Consider the following 17637-nt stretch of genomic DNA (forward strand, 5'->3'; position numbering starts at 1 on the left):
GCCATAGAAAACTCTCACATGAAGGTCATTTTAAAACCCAACAAGAATGATTCCTGATACAATTTTCAAGCTGCTAGCAGAAGAGCAATAGGTGCTACTGGTATTCCAGTCAATGCGCAGAATTTATTGTTAGTGAAATGAATCTTGCTGGGTGGAGAAGCACAGGGAGCCCCATGTAGCCTCTACTGGGGAACTGCCAAACCTAAGTGCCCTTTAGGCATTTAACTGGCCAGCGGTAAGCTTCCCAGTCAGAGGCCAGCAACTCCCCATTGCCCATCAGCACTATCAGGAGCTCTAGCATCTTCTGGTAATGCCACCTTGTGATCCAGGCTGCAAATGAGTGAGTGCGGAATGGAGGTCACAGTGAGGGGTAGGTTGGTATGAATGGGAGTGTGCAGTTGGAAGAAAGGGAAGAGGAGTGGTTTTGAGCAGGAAACTTCTTCCCTGATGCCTGGTCCCTTGCTTAAGCAGTGAATGTCTTGTGGGATTTCCCTGGAAGCCCAAGTCAGGCTTCCCTCATGCCAATTCCCCTGGTTACTTCTGGTTCAATACCAATGGTGAAGGGATGAAGCCTTTAATTGCTCATTAAGAGTATCAATGTGCATTTGTACAGATACGCAATCGGGCAGAAGTGAGAATGTGGCAGGGTACCTACTTCACATTACCCATTAAATGGCTCCTGCCTCCAAACTCACTGAGTAGAAGGAGATGGAGCATCAAATTCTGCCCAACATATCAAATAAATAGGTTGGACTAAAACCTGGTGTTGTCAGACTTTTCACTCTGTTTACGCCAGTTCAACGCCGGCATACCCACATCACAACATTTCTTCACCAGAGCACATTCATTATCTTTGTGGGACTTTGGAGAATTAGGCTACTACCCACGTAACAGCAAATGCACTTGGAAAAGTAATTAATTGGATGTGAAGTGCTTCAATGATAAGGCACAACATAATTGCAAGTTCTTTCTTTGTAATGATTTCTTGTTTTTGTGTTTCTTTTCAGCCTTCAAGCTACATGGCAATATTGTGATTTTTTTTGTTGATCTGACAAAAGAAAGTCACAAGTGATGTTGTTCTTTTACATTGGGTTATTTACCATCTAGTGATAATTTTTCATTAACTTATCGCAAGCAGGAGAGTGCTGTTATTTGGTTCGTATTTACAACTTCCTAATATGGTTTAACAGGATGGAAAATGTTAAACTTCACTGGACTAAAGATTTAGTCAACTTTTAACCAGAGGGACAGTAGAGGATTAACACCGGACATGATGCATCTTCTGAATAGTTATGGGTACATTAGTGAAATGAAATTATCATGCCTCAGTAGTACTGTACTTCTTAGAATCTGAAAAATAATATCTAATGCGGAATTCTCCAGTCCTGCCCGCCATGGGAATCGTAGCGGGTGGGACATGAACCATGCAAAGGTCTGTTGACTTCAGGTGGGATTTTGCAGCCTTAGGGCGAGCGTGGCCAGAATATCCCGTCCCCTGCCTCAGATACACATCAGAGTTATACATCGAAAAGACACTTCTGCTTTATCACTGTAACGTGAATAAACAGGTGGATTTTCAGTCTTTGCTTGTTTTATTAGTTACAGATATTTATTAGAGAAAGCAAGGATATCTGTTTTTACAGCAACAACTTGTATTTATGTAGCACTTTTAACATCATAAGGTGCTTCACAGGAGAATTATTAAACAAATTAACAGCAAGCTACATAAGGGAATATTAGGATAGCGGCCGAATAAGTAGGGTTTAAGGAATATCTTAAGGGAGGAGAGAGGTGGAGAGTTTCAATGATGGAATTTCCAGAGTATACAGGAGCTGAAGGCAATGACAGAGTGATTAAAATCAGAGATGTAGAAGAAACCAAACTTAGAGGTTGGCAGATATTTTGGAGGGTGGTAGGGCTGGAGAAAGTTACAGATTGAGAGCTGGCAGAATCAATTACACGCTTTCTTTCAGGAACAGAAAATGCTGGAAAATCTCAGCAGATCTGACAGCATCTGTGGAGAAAGAATAGAGCCAACGTTTTGAATCTAGATAGAAGTGAAAACATTGGTTCTATTCTCTCACCTCAAATGCTGTCAAACATGCTGAGATTTTCCAGCATTTTGTGTTTTTGTTTCAGATTCCAGTATGCACAGTATTTTGCTTTTAACACACTTTCTTCCTATTGAATAGCTTTCTGACCAATGGATACTTTGAAAGTAATTCCCAATATAAAAGGAGTCACCCAGATCCACACAAAGGAAAATCCCCGGGCTGAAATCATCCGATCGAAACTCATTCAGGACTTTAATCTGTTGGATCATTTACAAGGATTGGTCATCAATGATCCCAAATATAATATGAATGATATTAAAGGTACTGTTGATTGACAACATTGACTTTATTTTTTTAAAACACAAAGCAAAAGAAAAATGCACAAACGTTTGCAATGTGAACAAAACACTTAGTTAAATGAAAAAATTAAAAGGGGGCATTGTCTTTTCAGCCAGACCAGAGTTGACACGTACAAAGTGCAAAGCACACATGTTTACCCATGCAATGCAAGCATAGTATTACACAAGGTGGGTAAATACACTAAAGGAAACATCACCTTTCAATGCAGTTGTCTTCCTGGTTTTATTAATTTGAAATCAGAAATTGAATGTGGCCTCATTTTTGCAAGTGCTTACTTCTTTGAAATATATGCTTAAGTAGGGAGTTGACACTTAAATCTGGTTTTGTTGAACTTTCTCTCATTGGGACAGTTAGATTCATAGACAACGTAATGATGATATCATGACTTGTGTCTGTTGAGTTTACTCATTCGGAATTACGACATACTGAATTGAAACATGCCAGTGTGCTGGTATGTGCAAATATGCAGCTACATTTTACACCAAGGTAATATGGTGTATCTAAATAGGCAGTAGAATTAACACAACCATTTCAAAACAGAAATAACGAAAGGGATATATGTATGTGTATATATATGTATATGTAAAGGGCTTTTGAAATTACCTGGAAATAATTGGATTGAGACATTCAAACGATGAGGACAATGCTTATATATTTTATAGCTATTATTGAACTTCAAGAGTAGATTCCCCCTTCTTAGGGTTCCATGTCCCAAGAGGACATATTGGCAACCGTGGACTTCCACTGGATTAGTCCATGATTATGACTGGCAAAGTACTGCAATGGTTTGCTTTTGCTTCTGCAGTAAGACTGACCGAGAAACTCTCCCACTCCTATTTGGATGGCACAGTGGTTAACACAGCTGCCTCACAGGGCCAGGGACCAGGTTCAATTCCAGCCTTTGGGTGACTGTGTGGAGTTTGCACATTCTCCCCATGTACGCGTGGGTTTCCTCCGGGTGCTCCAATTTCCTCTCACACTCCAAAGATATATGGGTTAGGTTGACTGGCCATGATAAATTCATCCTTAATGGCAGGGGCATTAGCAAGGTAAATGTGTGGGGTTACAGGGATAGAGCTTGGGTGAGATTGTTGTCAGTGCAGGCTTGATGGTCCGAAGGGCCTCCTTCGGTTCTATAGGAATTCTACAACTCTATGATTCTATTACCTGCCGTCAGGCATATTGGAAGGATGTACAGGTTGATAATCAACTAGTCCGGCCAGATTCTGAATGCAGCTTCCATGGTAATTAAGTCCTGAACTAGGGCTTGAACCCAGAGGAAGGGATGCCACCACAAGACCTCTCATGAATAAATTTGCATCTAAAAATGATTAATATTGTTTTATGATGTATTGGGTGTTCTCAAAAGATATTTGTATTGTTAGCCTCTTCATTAACCTTTGCAGTTGGAAGCCTATTCAATGCTTCCAATCTTAGGCCCACTCAGTTTGGCTGGAGTCAACATTATGCATAAACCTAAAGCTTTGTCATTGCCCAATTTTGTTTTTTTTTTAACTTCATGAACTGTCAGCCTGGGATGGAAGCAAAGCCAGGCGGGATGGGATTAATGTAATCACACTTGATTTGTGTCATTTGTGACTAATTATAGGAGTATTACTATACTATAGGACCATAAAAATATGTTCATATAAACAGAACCTAGGAGGATTTTTTTGGTTGCAATGTGTTCCCTGGAACTGGAAGGTTTCCTCTGATCAGTATGATAGCAGAAGTGTTCTTTCAGAAGACATCTTCCTACTGTATTTATATTGCTAAAACATAACAGCCAGAGGAAACCTTATCTCAAGACTTTTATAGATACTGTGGAGTTGGGAGCACTGTTTATTTTGTTTTCTCCTTGTTTTTAAATCGAAGGCAAGTACCATAAGGTAATGGCTGGATACATCATGCAATTCGTAACTTGGTCCAAAAAGCAGATCACTGATAACGCTGTCTGATTTTTGTTTGCTCTGTACTTTGTAAAATGTGAGATAGACCCCAATGAATATCCAAGAAGCTGGTTTTCTCTAACCTCAGCATTTTAATTTGGAGGGATTGGTTATTAAGTTTAAGAATTTCAGTGAATTTCCATGAACAAAACATGAATGAATTACTGTTCCTGTTGGAGTTTTGAACTTGGACTAAAGATGAAACTCTGGTAATTGTGGGTCGTGCTTGCTGCCTGAGTGTTAATCTGTGACTGGAGTAAGATTCGAAAATTACACAAGGTCAGGAGGTATGTTAACACAATGTTAGCACATGAATGCTTAATGGAATTATTTGATATTTCTCTTCTATATAAATAAAGACAAAGGCCTTTACTCAATAAGTTTTGCCTGAAAGTTGACCTCATTCAAATATAGTTACCAACTAAATCAAATGGCTCTTGTGGGAGGTGATATCAGGCAATTTGACTGCTACGTGGTCTATCACCGTGTCCAGTGTTAGCCTTCAGCAATCACATCCCACAAGTTCACCTGTGATGGTGACCTCTGTTGTGCCAACAGACTCCATCCATCTGCACTTTGGACCAGATTCTTAGCAAAGTTGAAAGTCCACTGCATAGCATGGCATCTCATATTGAGACAGTCTAAAACAGGATTGCCCAATCTTTCCTCTTGGGATGAGTATTGGGGTATTTTTGCATTTTTTTCTCATTTGAAGGGCCAATGAACAAATTTCAGTTAAATTCAGTTAAAAGGAATTATGGACAGAAACAATTGCTGAGCAAAAGGAAACTGATGTCATACCTAAAAATTAAGTTAAAGAAGAGTAATTAATAAAAATGGACGGAGTGTTAGAGGGTCAGTATCTGTGTATCTAGTTCATTCCCAGTCTCCATTCTCAGTCATTCACCCTCATCTGACGTGAGTGGGTGCATGTGTATGTTGATGCGTGGTAGTGAGAGTGGGTGAGACACCTGAGACAGAGTGTAAAGCTGCCATTGACTCAATCACCCTCTCCCTCCCAATCCCCCCAAATCAAGCACACCCTCCCACCACTTCCTCACTCTTGGCCCCTCATTCTCTCTCTCACTTCCCTCCCACCCACCCACTCGGTCTGTCACTCCCACCCTCACTCCCCCGCCACCCCCACCAACTCACTCACATTCACACCCACATACTCCCTCTCTCCCTCTCAAGCACTCATTCCTTCTCTCCCTCCCACCCACTCACTCCTCCTCTCCCTCTCACCCACTCGCTCCTTCCCTTCCTCCCGTCCACCCATCCTATCTTATACACACCTGATCACTCACTCTCTCACTTTCACCCTTTCACTTCCTCTCTCACTCTCACCCACTCACTCAATCTCTCATTCCTACAAGCTCACTCAATCTCTCACTCCTGCTCACTTACGCAGCCCCATACTCTAACCCACACACCCAGGACAAGCCTGTTCTAAATCCAGTGGATTTCACCTCCACAATGCCAAAAAAAATTGCATAACTACATGGAAGGACAGAACTTAATGCATGATCTCAACCCAACATGTTTGGGATTGGAATCATGTTCTTTCAGGAACATTTGAAGAAAGCAGCAGCAAAGGTCAAAAGCAGATGTAACCTACTGATTGAACTTATTAGTACTACAGCATGTCGTACCTAAGTACCTGTCCTATCAAACTCCACAGCAGAGTACTGAGGACCTGTAGCATCACACACACACATCTTGCTGACACAGTGTAACCACGTGCATCATAACTGGAACTCTCCATCCAATTCCTCACATCTGGCTTCCTATCTTTGCAAGCATCACTCCACCATGTATCCGCCAACTGACAAAAACCCAGAAGCTGGCTGAAACTGTCCACCCTGTACTTCTTTCACCATACCTTTACTCAGTAAGTTTTCCTTGAATGTTGACCTAAGGGTGACATGGTGGCATAGTGGTTAGCACTGCTGTCTCACAATGTCAGGGACCCAGGTTCAATTCCTGGCTTGGGTCACTGTGTATGCAGAATCTGCACATTCTCCCCGTGTCTGTGTGAACTTCCTCTATGAGCGCCCTTCCTGAGCAAGATCGACCAGCACAGATCCTTTGGATGAAGGAAATGGAAACATAGGAAGTCACAAACAAGTTCCTTGTGACAAACCCTAGCTTTTGAATGGCTAGCTTTGAAATCATAGAATAGAATCATAGAATCCCTACAGTGCAGAAGGAGGCCATTCAATCCTGCATCAGCAACTATCCCACCCTGGCTCTATCCCCGTAACCCCACACATTTATCCTACTAATCCCCCCTAACACTAAGGTGTAATTTCACATGACCAATCAACCTAACCAGCACATCTTTGGACCGTGGGAGGAAACCAGAGCACCCGGAGGAAACCCACGCAGACACGGAGAAAACATGCAAACCCGGACCCAAGCTGGGAATTGAACCCAGGTCCCTGGCACTGTAAGGCAGCAGTGCTAATCACTGTGCCACTGTGCTGCTCTAAATGTCACAGTGGGGTGGCCCTTGCTCTAAATAGGTTCAGGATAGCTGTGCAGTCACCACCAAGGTCTTAGTATAAACCCATTATACACTTGTAGAAAGACACAAGGAGTGTCCCCTTACTGAGGAGTGTCTCCTCTTCAGACTAAATGGCAGACTAATCATTTCAAACTCAACAAATGAGGAGGCTATTGCTTGGCTTCAGGGAGTGGTATTCAATAAATAACATTAATAGCTACTTAACATGTCAATGAACCTAGAGCAAGTTGTCTGAATGATGAAGCTCCATGGGTTAAAGTTAATCTTAATTATTTCTCTTCCTTTTTAGTTCCTAATGAGTCAGTTGCTGGACACCAACACTGTTTCATATCAAACATTGTGTTCCACATTGTGGGGCAGAATCTCCCCCTCTCCCCACAAGTTCCATGTCAGGATGAGAAAGGAGACCTGCTGCAGAAGGGGGCTTTTATGCACAATCTTGTGCACCCTGCCTCATTAGTTATGTTAGTGAGTGCATTCTGCGTTGAGTCTCAATGTGAGCCAGGCAGGAAGTCGGCTGCCCTGCCATCAGGCCTTGGTGCCCTGCCGGTGGATCCTGGTGCCTTGCTGTCAGGTTCTGGTGCTCTGTCATTGGGGAGTCTGTTTGGCAGCCAACCAAGCATCATTCAATTGGGTCATGCGTCTTTTTGCTTTCCCATTGGCATGGAAAGATCACAAGAGTGGATGTGTTGTCCAACTAATGGTTGGAATGTGAGGGCGAGTCATGTGTTCAAACCTTCAGGAATATTTTTAATCATTAGTGACATCTATCCACCCCCACAAGCCCCCACACTCACCTCCAATTTGCCTCCAGGACCTGGACACTTGGGACTGCTTGCTGTCCCAGCAGTCGCCAGCACTTCAGTGGCGCTGTTGGGACTGAACATCTGCCATCCAATCAGGTTGGCTGCCAGCTCTCTGGAGCTGCATTTCCTCCCATGTTCAGTTTGGAAATCCCACATCCAATCAATGAATACTCATTGACAAACCTCACCACCCACAAAATTGGAACATAGAACATTGAACAGTCCAGCACAGGAACAGGCCCTTTGGTCCATGATGCTGAACATGACGCCAAATTAAACTAGTCCCTTCTGCCTGCCATTGGTCCATATCCTTCTATTCCTTGCATATTCATGTGCTTATCCAAAAGCCCCTTAAACGCCCTATCGTATTTGCCTGCACCACCAGTTCTGACAGCGCATTCCCGCACCTACCACTTTCTGTATAAAAAAACTTGCCCCTCACATCTGCTTTGAACTTTCCCCCTCTCACCTTAGGTGCATGCTCCCTAATATTGGACATTTCAATTCTGGGAAAAATATTCTGACTGTCAACCTTTTCTATGCCTGTCATAATTTTATAGACTTTTAAGAGGCCTCCTTTCAGCCCTCGCACTGTGCCACTCTGCTGCCCCAAATGTCCAGAGAAAACGACCCTAATTTGTCCAGCCTCTCCTTATAGCTCACATCCTCTAACCGAGGCAGCATCCTGGTAAGCCTTTCCTGCACCCTCTCCAAAGCTTCCACATCTTTCCTGTAATGGGGCAACCAGAAATGAATGCAATTCTGCTCTTGTATACTATCACCACCAAAGCATTATGGTACACATCTTGTAGCGTACACTTATTAGCTGAAATATGACTTTGTAATTAGAAAGTGACAAATTTAAAATAATAGAAACACATTTATTGAAAACATATATAAAAACTCAAAAGAAATAATGGAATCAATACAAAAAGATTTATAGTGATCCTTACTCATTGTTCCTCAGATCCAAAGAAGTTGAACAAGTTGATGATTGAAGATCCCCTGCAGTTGGTCCGCTTTGATTTTAATCCAATTCGAAATGTGGATGTCTCCACAAACCACAGACAGAGAAACTGCCTTCAGAATCGCTACGTCAAGTACCCACCACTCAACATGTGGGCACAATGGATCCTGGAAAGTATCCTTTTCAAATTGATGGTCTATAAATTCTATAATATTCTTTAAAAAATTTAATTAACACTGGCTTTTGTTTTTGCAAAGGAAAGTCAATATTGCCTCATATGATCCATGCAGCATGCTCAGAAAATAAAACCTCAGCTGGCCACACAGAATCTCAAGTTTTCCTACCTTCACATTGCTACTTGAGCTAATCATTGGATCTCTATGTGAGGGAGGACAAGGCATTGTATTGAAGTTTTACCCAAAGGACAGCACCTCCATCAGCATTACACTCTCATCTGAAGTGTCAGCCTAGATTAAGAGGGAATTTTCCCATCACGTCGGCCATGGGAATCGTGGCAAACCTGGCAAAGGTCTATTAACAGGGCAAAAGAGTAACTAGGGAGAGAGTAGTGCCTCTTAAGGATCAACAGGGTCATCAATGCACGGATTCACAAGAGATGGGTGATAAATGAATATTTCTCATCAGTATTTACTATTGAGAAAGACATAGATGTTCTGGAACTTGGGGAAATAAATAATGATGTCTTGAGGAGTGTATGTATTACAGAGAAGGAGGTGCTGGAAGTCTTAAAGCACATCAAGGTAGATAAATTCCCAGGGCGTGATAAAGTGTATCACAGGATGCTGTGGGAGGCTAGCGAGGAAATTGAGGGTCCCTTAGCAGAGATATTTGAATCATCGACAGCCATGGGTGAGGTGCCTGAAGATTGGAAGGTGGCAAATGTTGTGCCTTTGTTTAAGAAAGCTTGAGAACTACAGGCCATTGAGCCCAACATCTGTAGTGGATAAGTTGTTAGAAGGTATTCTGAGAGAGACAGGATTATAGGCATTTAGAGAGGCAAGGACTGATTAGGGAAAGTCAGCATGGCTTTGTGAGTGGAAAATCATGTCTCGCAAATTTGATTGAGTTTTTTGAAAGGGTAAAAAGGGAAATGAGGGCAGTGCAGTTGATGTTGTCTACGTGGACTTTAGCAAGGCCTTTGACAAGGTACCTTATGGTAGGTTGTTGCATAAGGTTAAATTTCATGGGATCCTGGGTGAGGTAGCCAAATGGATACAAAATTGGCTTGATGACAGAAGACAGAGGTTGGTTGTAGAGGGTTGTTTTTCAAACTGGAGCTCTGTGACCAGTGGAGCGCCTCAGGGATTGGTGCTGGGTCCACTGTTATTGTCATTTATATTAATAACTTGGATGAGAATTTAGGAGGCATGGTTAGCAAGTTTGTAGATGACATCAAGATTGGTGGCATTGTGGACAATGAAGAAGGTTATCTAGGATTGCAATGGGATCTTGATCAATTGGGCCAGTGGTTAATGAATGGCAGGTGGAGTTAAATTTAGGTAAATGCGAGGTGAAGCATTTTGGTCAACTGAACCAAGGTAGGACTTACTCAGTTAACGGTAGGATGTTAGGGAGAGTTATAGAACAAAGAGATCTACGGCTACAGGTCCATAGCTCCTTGAAAATGGAGTCAGAGGTGGACAGAGTGGTGAAGAAGGCATTCGATATGTTTGGTTTCATTGGAGAGAATATTGAATACAGGAGTTTGGATGTCTTTTTGAAATTGTACGAGACATTGGTAAGGCCACATTTGGAATACTGTGTAAATTCTGCTCACCCTATTATAGAAAGGATATTATTAAACTAGAAAGAGTGCAGAAAAGATTTACCAAGATGCTACCAGGAGTTGATGGTTTGAGTTATTAGGAGAGGCTGGATGGACTGGGACTTTTCTCTGGAGCGTAGGAGACTAGGAGTGATCTTATAGAAGTCTATAAAATAATGAGGGGCACAGATCAACTAGATAGTCAACTTCTTTGCCCAAAGGGAGGGGAGTCTAAAACTGGAGGGCATAGGTTTAAGGTGAGAGGGGAGAGATACAAAAATCTCCAGGGGGCAGTTATTTCACACAGGGGATGGTGAGTGTCTGGAACGAGCTGTCAGAGATAGTAGTAGAGGAGGATATACTTTTGTCTTTTAAAAAGCATTTAGACAGTTACATGGGTAAGTTGGGTATAGAGGGATTTGGGCCAAATGTGGGTAATTGGGACTAGCTTAATGGTTAAAAAAAAGGCAGCATGGACAAGTTGGGTAGAAGGGCCTGTTTCCATGCTGTAAACCTCTATGATTCTCTATCCTTGGGCGGGATTTTCTGTTTCGGGACAAGCACGGTTGGAAAATCCCACCCTAAGTGTTTAAGTTTCTGGAGTAAAACTTAGACCCATAACTTTCAAAGTATTGCCAGATGATATCAGATACGGTGGGTGGTACAGTAGCACAGTGGTTAGCAAACCTGCATCACAGTGCCAGGGACCTGGGTTCAATTCCGGCCTTGGGTCACTGTCTGTGTGGAGTTTCCCCCTGTCTGTCTCCGGATGCTCAGGTTTCCTCCCACAGTCCAAAGATGTGCGGGTTGTGTTGATTGGCCATGCTAAATTGTCCCTTAGTGTCAGGGAGACTAGCAGGGTAAATACTTTGGATTACGGGGATAGGGCCTGGTGGGATTGTTATCTGTGCAGGCTCGATGGGCTGATTGGCCCCTTTCTGCACTATAGGGATTCTATGATATTGGACATGTTGTGGTTACTGAATACAGCTGTGACTACCGGGGCATACCTAAAGAATGAGAAGAGGAGCCTACATCACATCGTTGTCATATCGACAATCTTAAAACGATAACATACAATGAATAATGCAGATGGTTTGGTGGTGTTTCAGCATATACTGATATAGTGCTGGAGAATAAACAGTTCTTCGAGCCTGTACATGTTTCCTCTGCAATGCTTCTATTTGATGCGCCAACAACACACACTGTGTCTGAGGTTGCTAAAAGAGTTAAGGATGAGCATTCCTTCAGAATTTAGATAATTGCTTTCGCTTTCTGTTCTGTGTATTCTCTCTATCGAGGAAGATCTTGATTGCAAGATGACCCCTTCCAATCTCAGATCAAGTAAGATCATCCTTCTGTCAAGGATATTAGGGCTTGAAAGCTACATCAGCAAAGTACCTTTGAGTTATTGCATCCATTCTGCTTTCCCAATAATAGCTTTAAAGGTGGCCAGAAGCCCCTTAAGTGCTATTGACATTGGTGAGCCTATCCTTTGATCCCAATATATCCAGTACATCATCCAATGTGTCCCAGGGGCACCTCAATTTTATGTAATTAAACTATTACACAATAGTGAATGATCAAAGAGAAACAATGTTGTCAAAACTGCAACTCAAAACACACAAGAACACAAGGAAATAGAAGCAGGAGTAGGCCACAGGCCCTTCAAGCCTATCCCGCCATTCAGTACAGTCATCTGTACCAAATATTTGCTTCATCTTCCCAGTGTATTAGAGATTTTATTCAGAAAGACATGTTGCTTTTGAATGTGTTTCTTTAATAAGGTTTTAATGAATGATAATATTGAAAAATGTAACCTCTACAAGTAGTCAGTAATGAAAAGCTGGGCTGATTTCAATTATCATAAATCCCTACAGTGGGGAAGGAAACAATTCGGGGCCGTTGAGTCTGCACCAACAACATTGCCACCCAGGATCTTTCCCCATAACCTCACGTCTTTGCCCTGCTAGTCTCCCTGACACTAAGGGACAATTCAGCATGGCCAATCAACCTAAGCCTCACATCTTTGGAGTGTGGGAGGAAACCGGAGCACCCGTAAGAAACCCACGCAGACACAGGGAGATTGTGCAAACTCCACATTGTGACCCAAGGCCGGAATTGAACCCTCACTCTGGGGCTGTGAGGCAGCAGTGCTAACCACTGTGCCACGGAGTAGTAAGGTCAGAACATATTCATCTTTTTACTTCTTCAGCCCCATTATTTTATCATTTTCTTAAGTATTTGTTTCCTGAAAATGATTTTGATATTGTGATGGAATTCAATTGTTTAGTGGATTTGACAAAAATATGCTGTACATTTTCCTGATCAGTTAAACAGGTTCATTTTTCAGAAATCTTATTCTGTATCTCATTATCCTCAACACTATTGTATTTTGTGTTCTAGTAGGTAAGAGGAAAAGCAATTTCCCCTCTTCAATTTATGCTAGGTTTAGATAATGCAAATACAAAATTAATGAAACAGATTGATAACAATGAGGTTACAATTGGGAGCAATTGCTCTTTCCAAATGCAGTGAGGTGCAGTAATACCAATAGTAATCACCCTGGGAATACAAAATAGATCATTGGTAAATCACCTGATGAGTAGTAGCAGTCACCATTGGACTGCTACTCCACTCTGCTCCTGCCTTCCTGTACCATGATGGAGCTCTGTATTTCTGATTCCTGTTTCTTTAGAAATGTGGAGTGGATGTTCCAAGGACCTACCTTCCTGTAGTGCTGAATCATGCCCAAGGGACATTGACCAGTCCTGCCCTCAATCACCCAGCGGGAGGGGTGGCAGGGCTTCAGTGGCGTCTGATTATCACGTCAGGTCTCAGTTGGTGGGGACCATATGTGATCCTCACCGGTGAGGACCATGATCGATGAGCAGGAGACTCACTAATTAAATGTGAGTTAGAAGGGTGAGAAGCCAATTTCACCGTCAAAACAGGGCCGGCAAGGTTGAGAGAGGTAATAAACTGGGCACAAACTCAATTTTTTGCCTCTCACCCGATTTACTTCTTGCTACACCCAATGACCAGCATGAGAAGCAGGTAAAATCACCCCCAAGGTGTTTAGCTCCTTTCCGAATGCTCTTTCTCCACTTGGAGCAGGGTTTCTCAGGTGTCAGTGGGAAAGTTGCTTTGAGGGTGTCCTTGACACATTTTTTTCTGCTGTCCTGGGACTCATTTGCCACAGAACGTAGAACATTATAGCACAGTACAGGCCCTTTGGCCCTCGATGTTGTGCTGATCTGCGAAACTAATCTAAAGCCCATCTAATCTAAGCTATTCCAATATCATCCATATGTTTATCCAATGACCGTTTAAATGCCCTCAATGTTGGTGAGTCCACTACTGTTTGCAGGCAGGGCATTCCACACCCTTACTACTCTTTGACATCAGTCCTATATCTATCACCCCTCAATATAAAGCTATGTCCCCTCATGCTAGCCATTTCCATCTGAGGAAAAAGGTTCTCACTGTCCACCCTATCTAATCCTCTGATCATCTTATATGGCTCTATTAAGTCACCTCTTAACCTTCTTCTCTCTAATGAAAACAGCCTCAAGTCCCTCAACCTTTCCTCATAAGATCTTCCCACCATACCAGGCAACATCCTGGTAAATCTCCTCTGCACACTTTCAAATGCTTCCACATCTTTCCTATAATTCGGCGACCAGACCTGTATGCAATACTCCAAGTGCGGCAGCATCAGAGTTTTGTACAGCTGCAACATGACTTCATGGCTCCAAAACTCAATCCCTCTACCAATAAAAGCTAACACACCATATGCTTTCTTAACAACCCTATCAACCTGGGTGCCAACTTTCAGGGTTCTATGCACATGGACACCGAGATCTCTCTGCTCATCCACATTATCAAGTAACTTACTATTCGCCCAGTATTCTGTATTCCAGTTACTCCTTACAAAGTGAATTGCTTCACACTTTTCCACATTAAACTCCATTTGCCACTTCTCAGCCCAACTCTGCAGCTTATCTATGTCCCTCTGTAACCTACAACATCCTTCCGCACTGTCCACAACTCGACCGACTTTAGTGACATCTGCAAATTTACTAACCCATCCTTCTACGCTCTCATCCAGGTTATTTATCAAAATGACAAATAGCAGTGACCCCAAAATAGATCCTTGCGGTACACCACTAGTAACTGAACTCCAGGATGAACATTTCCCATCAATCACCATCCTCTGTCTTCTTAAAGCTAGCCAATTTCTGATCCAAACTGTTAATTCACCCTCAATCCCATGCCTCTTTATCTTCTGCAATAGCTCACTGTGGGGAACCTTACCAAATGCTTTACTGAAATCCATATACACCACATCAACTGCTTTACCCTCATCCACCGCTTTGGTCACCTTCTCAAAGAACTCAATAAGGTTTGTGAGGCACGACCTACCCTTCAAAAAACTGTGTTGACTATCCCTAATCAAATTATTCCTTTCTAGATGATTATAAATCCTATCTCTTATAATCCTTTCCAAAACTTTGCCCACAACAGAAGTAAAGCTCACTGGTCTATAATTACCAGCGTTGTCTCTACCCCCCTTCTTGAACATCCTCTAGTCTTCTGGCACTATTCTTGTAGATAATGACGACCTAAAGATCAAAGCCAAAGGCTCTGCAATCTCCTCCCTAGCCTCTCAGAGAATCCTAGGAGAAATCCCATCTGGCTCAGGGGACTTAACTATTTTCATACTTTTCAGTATTGCTAACACCTCCTCCTTGTGAACCTCAATCCCGTCTAGTCTAATAGACTATATCTCAGTATTCTCCTCGACAACATTGTCTTTTTCCTGTGTGAATACTGATGAAAAATATTCATTTCGCACCTCTCCCATCTCTTCGGACTCTACCCACAACTTCCCATTACTGTCCTTGACTGGCCCTAATCTTACCTGTGATTCTTTTATTCCTGACATACCTATAGAAAGCTTTAGGGTCTTCCTTGATCCTACCTGCCAAAGACTTCTCATGTCCCCTCCTGGCTCTTCTTAGCTCTTTCTTTAGGTCCTTCCTGGCTAACTTGCAACTCTCAAGTGCCCTAACTGAGCCTTCACGTCACATCTTGACGTAAGTCTCCTCCTTCCTCTTCACAAGTGATTCAACTTCTTTAGTAAACCATGGTTCAAGTGCCTCTTTCTCTCCAGTTCCCATATTCAATAGTATCTACTATTTCCATCTGTATTGTGACTTTGACAGCATATTCTTTTGTGAGGACAGATGCAAAATATTCATGTCGAATCTCTGAGTAGAGTGCTTGTTTTGGAGTCTCATGTCAGGCATGATGTGACCCCGTCCTGTGGAGCTGATCGAGCACGGTCAATGCTTCGATGCTGCGGTGTTGGCCTGAGCGAGAACACTGATATTGGTGCACCTATCCTGCAATGAATTTGCAGGAACTTGCAGAGGCAGCGCTGATGGTACTTCCCCAGGGTTTTGAGGAGCCTGCTGTACATAGTCCAGATCTCTGAGCTATTTAGAAGGGCAGGTATCACCACTATCCTGTAGGCCATGAGATTGATGCCAGGACTGTGGTTCTGGTTTTCAAACCTTCTCTTCCTCAGGTGACTGAAGACTGCTCTGGCACACTGAAGATGAGCCTCGTTGTTCATTTCTGCCCTGTTGACAGGGGTATAGAAAGTTGTCCACATTATCCAAGGCCTTGTTGTGGATTTTGGTAACTGGGGGGCAGTGCTGTGTGGCAGGGCAGGTTGGTAGAGGACCTTTGTCTTACTGATACTTAGGGTAAGATCCAAGCTCTTGTACATCTTGGTGAAGATGTTGATTATGGCTTGGAGCTCAATCTCCGAGCGTGCACAGATGCAAGCATTGTCTACATTCTGTAGTTCAATGACAGAGGAAGGGATAATCTTAGATCTGGCCTGCAGAGAAAGGAAGTTGAGCAGATTCCTGCTTGTTCTGTAGTTTAGCTACACTTCAGTAAGGAACTTGCTGAGGGTGAGATGGAGCTTTGCAGCTAGGATGATCGTTGATGCAAGACAAAGCCTTGCTTGCCCCCAGTCTGAATGTGAATTGGGTGTGCGATGGATCGTTGGTCAAGATCATGGCTTGTTTGTCATCGTGGAGCAGGTGCAGGATGGTGACAAACTTTTGAGGGCAGTTGAAATGGAGGTGGATGCTTCATAATTCCTCACAGTTGATAGTACCAAAAGCCTTTGTAAGATGAAAAAACACCATGAATAAGGGTTGGTGCTGTTCCCTGCATGCCTCTTACTGTTGCCATGCAGTAAAGATCATGCCTATTGTATCTCTTAGTGGGCGGGATCCATATTGTGACTCTGGAAGAAGAAGAAAGTGATTAAGGAGGACTTCTACGATAACCTGCCCTGTGGTGCTGATTATGGAGCCCTTGAGGGCAGACCAGGTACTATGGTCACTCTGTGTCTCTGGGTCCTGAGAGTCATCAGATTGTCATTGAGGTGCTGGCTGATTTGGGCTCTGAAAGGGTTAATAATCATACAAGTTTAAAAAACACATAAGCTGCAAACTGAACCTGAGTCACAGAGGGAAAGCTATGTGGAAATAATGGGTTTTGAGCCAAATAAGGCTCAAGGACTACCTAATCGAATGATGTGCAGCTGTAGTTCATGTCAGCCCAATAGAACAAGGAACAATGGAAAGGAGGTTGAGCCACCATTGGTCAGAGATATAGCTATTATTACTTGATGATATAACATGCACAAGTTTTAATTGGACATTATACCCTTATTACGCATAGAACCAAAGAACCATAGAACACTACAGCACAGAAACAGGCCTTTTGGCCCTTCTTGGCTGTGCCGAACCATTTTTCAGTCTAATCCCACTGACCTGCACCTGGACCATATCCCTCCACATCCCTCTCATCCATGTACCTATCCAAGTTTTTCTTAAATGTTAAAAGTGAGCGCACATTTACAACTTCACCTGGCAGCTCATTCAACACTCCCACCACTCTGTGTGAAGAAGCCGCTCCCACTGCACCCCTCTGTAATATTCCCTTTGAACTTTTCCCCTTTCACCCTCAACCCATGTCCTCTAGTTTTTTTCTCCCCCAGCCTCAGTGGAAAAAGCCTGCTTGCATTCACTCTATCAATACCCACCATAATTTTATACACCTCTATCAAGTCTCCCCTCATTCTGCTTCACTCCAGCGAAT

At 42.9% G+C, this 17637-nt stretch overlaps 1 protein-coding gene across 1 annotated transcript in view; it reads left to right on the top strand.

Annotated features, from left to right (window-relative positions):
* The first annotated feature begins 2203 nt into the window (after positions 1–2203).
* Positions 2204–17637, top strand: part of LOC145359436 (cation channel sperm-associated protein 2-like) — a 49725-nt gene continuing 34291 nt past the window's right edge. The window contains exons 1-3 of the mRNA XM_080213984.1: positions 2204–2375; positions 8664–8837; positions 12790–12858. Coding sequence (XP_080070110.1) covers positions 2204–2375; positions 8664–8837; positions 12790–12858 — 415 coding nt within the window. The remainder of the gene's footprint in view (positions 2376–8663; positions 8838–12789; positions 12859–17637) is intronic.

The sequence above is a fragment of the Carcharhinus amblyrhynchos genome, chromosome 28 (genome assembly GCF_965287045.1).
Source record: "Carcharhinus amblyrhynchos chromosome 28, sCarAmb.v2.hapA, whole genome shotgun sequence".
Taxonomy (NCBI): domain Eukaryota; kingdom Metazoa; phylum Chordata; class Chondrichthyes; order Carcharhiniformes; family Carcharhinidae; genus Carcharhinus; species Carcharhinus amblyrhynchos.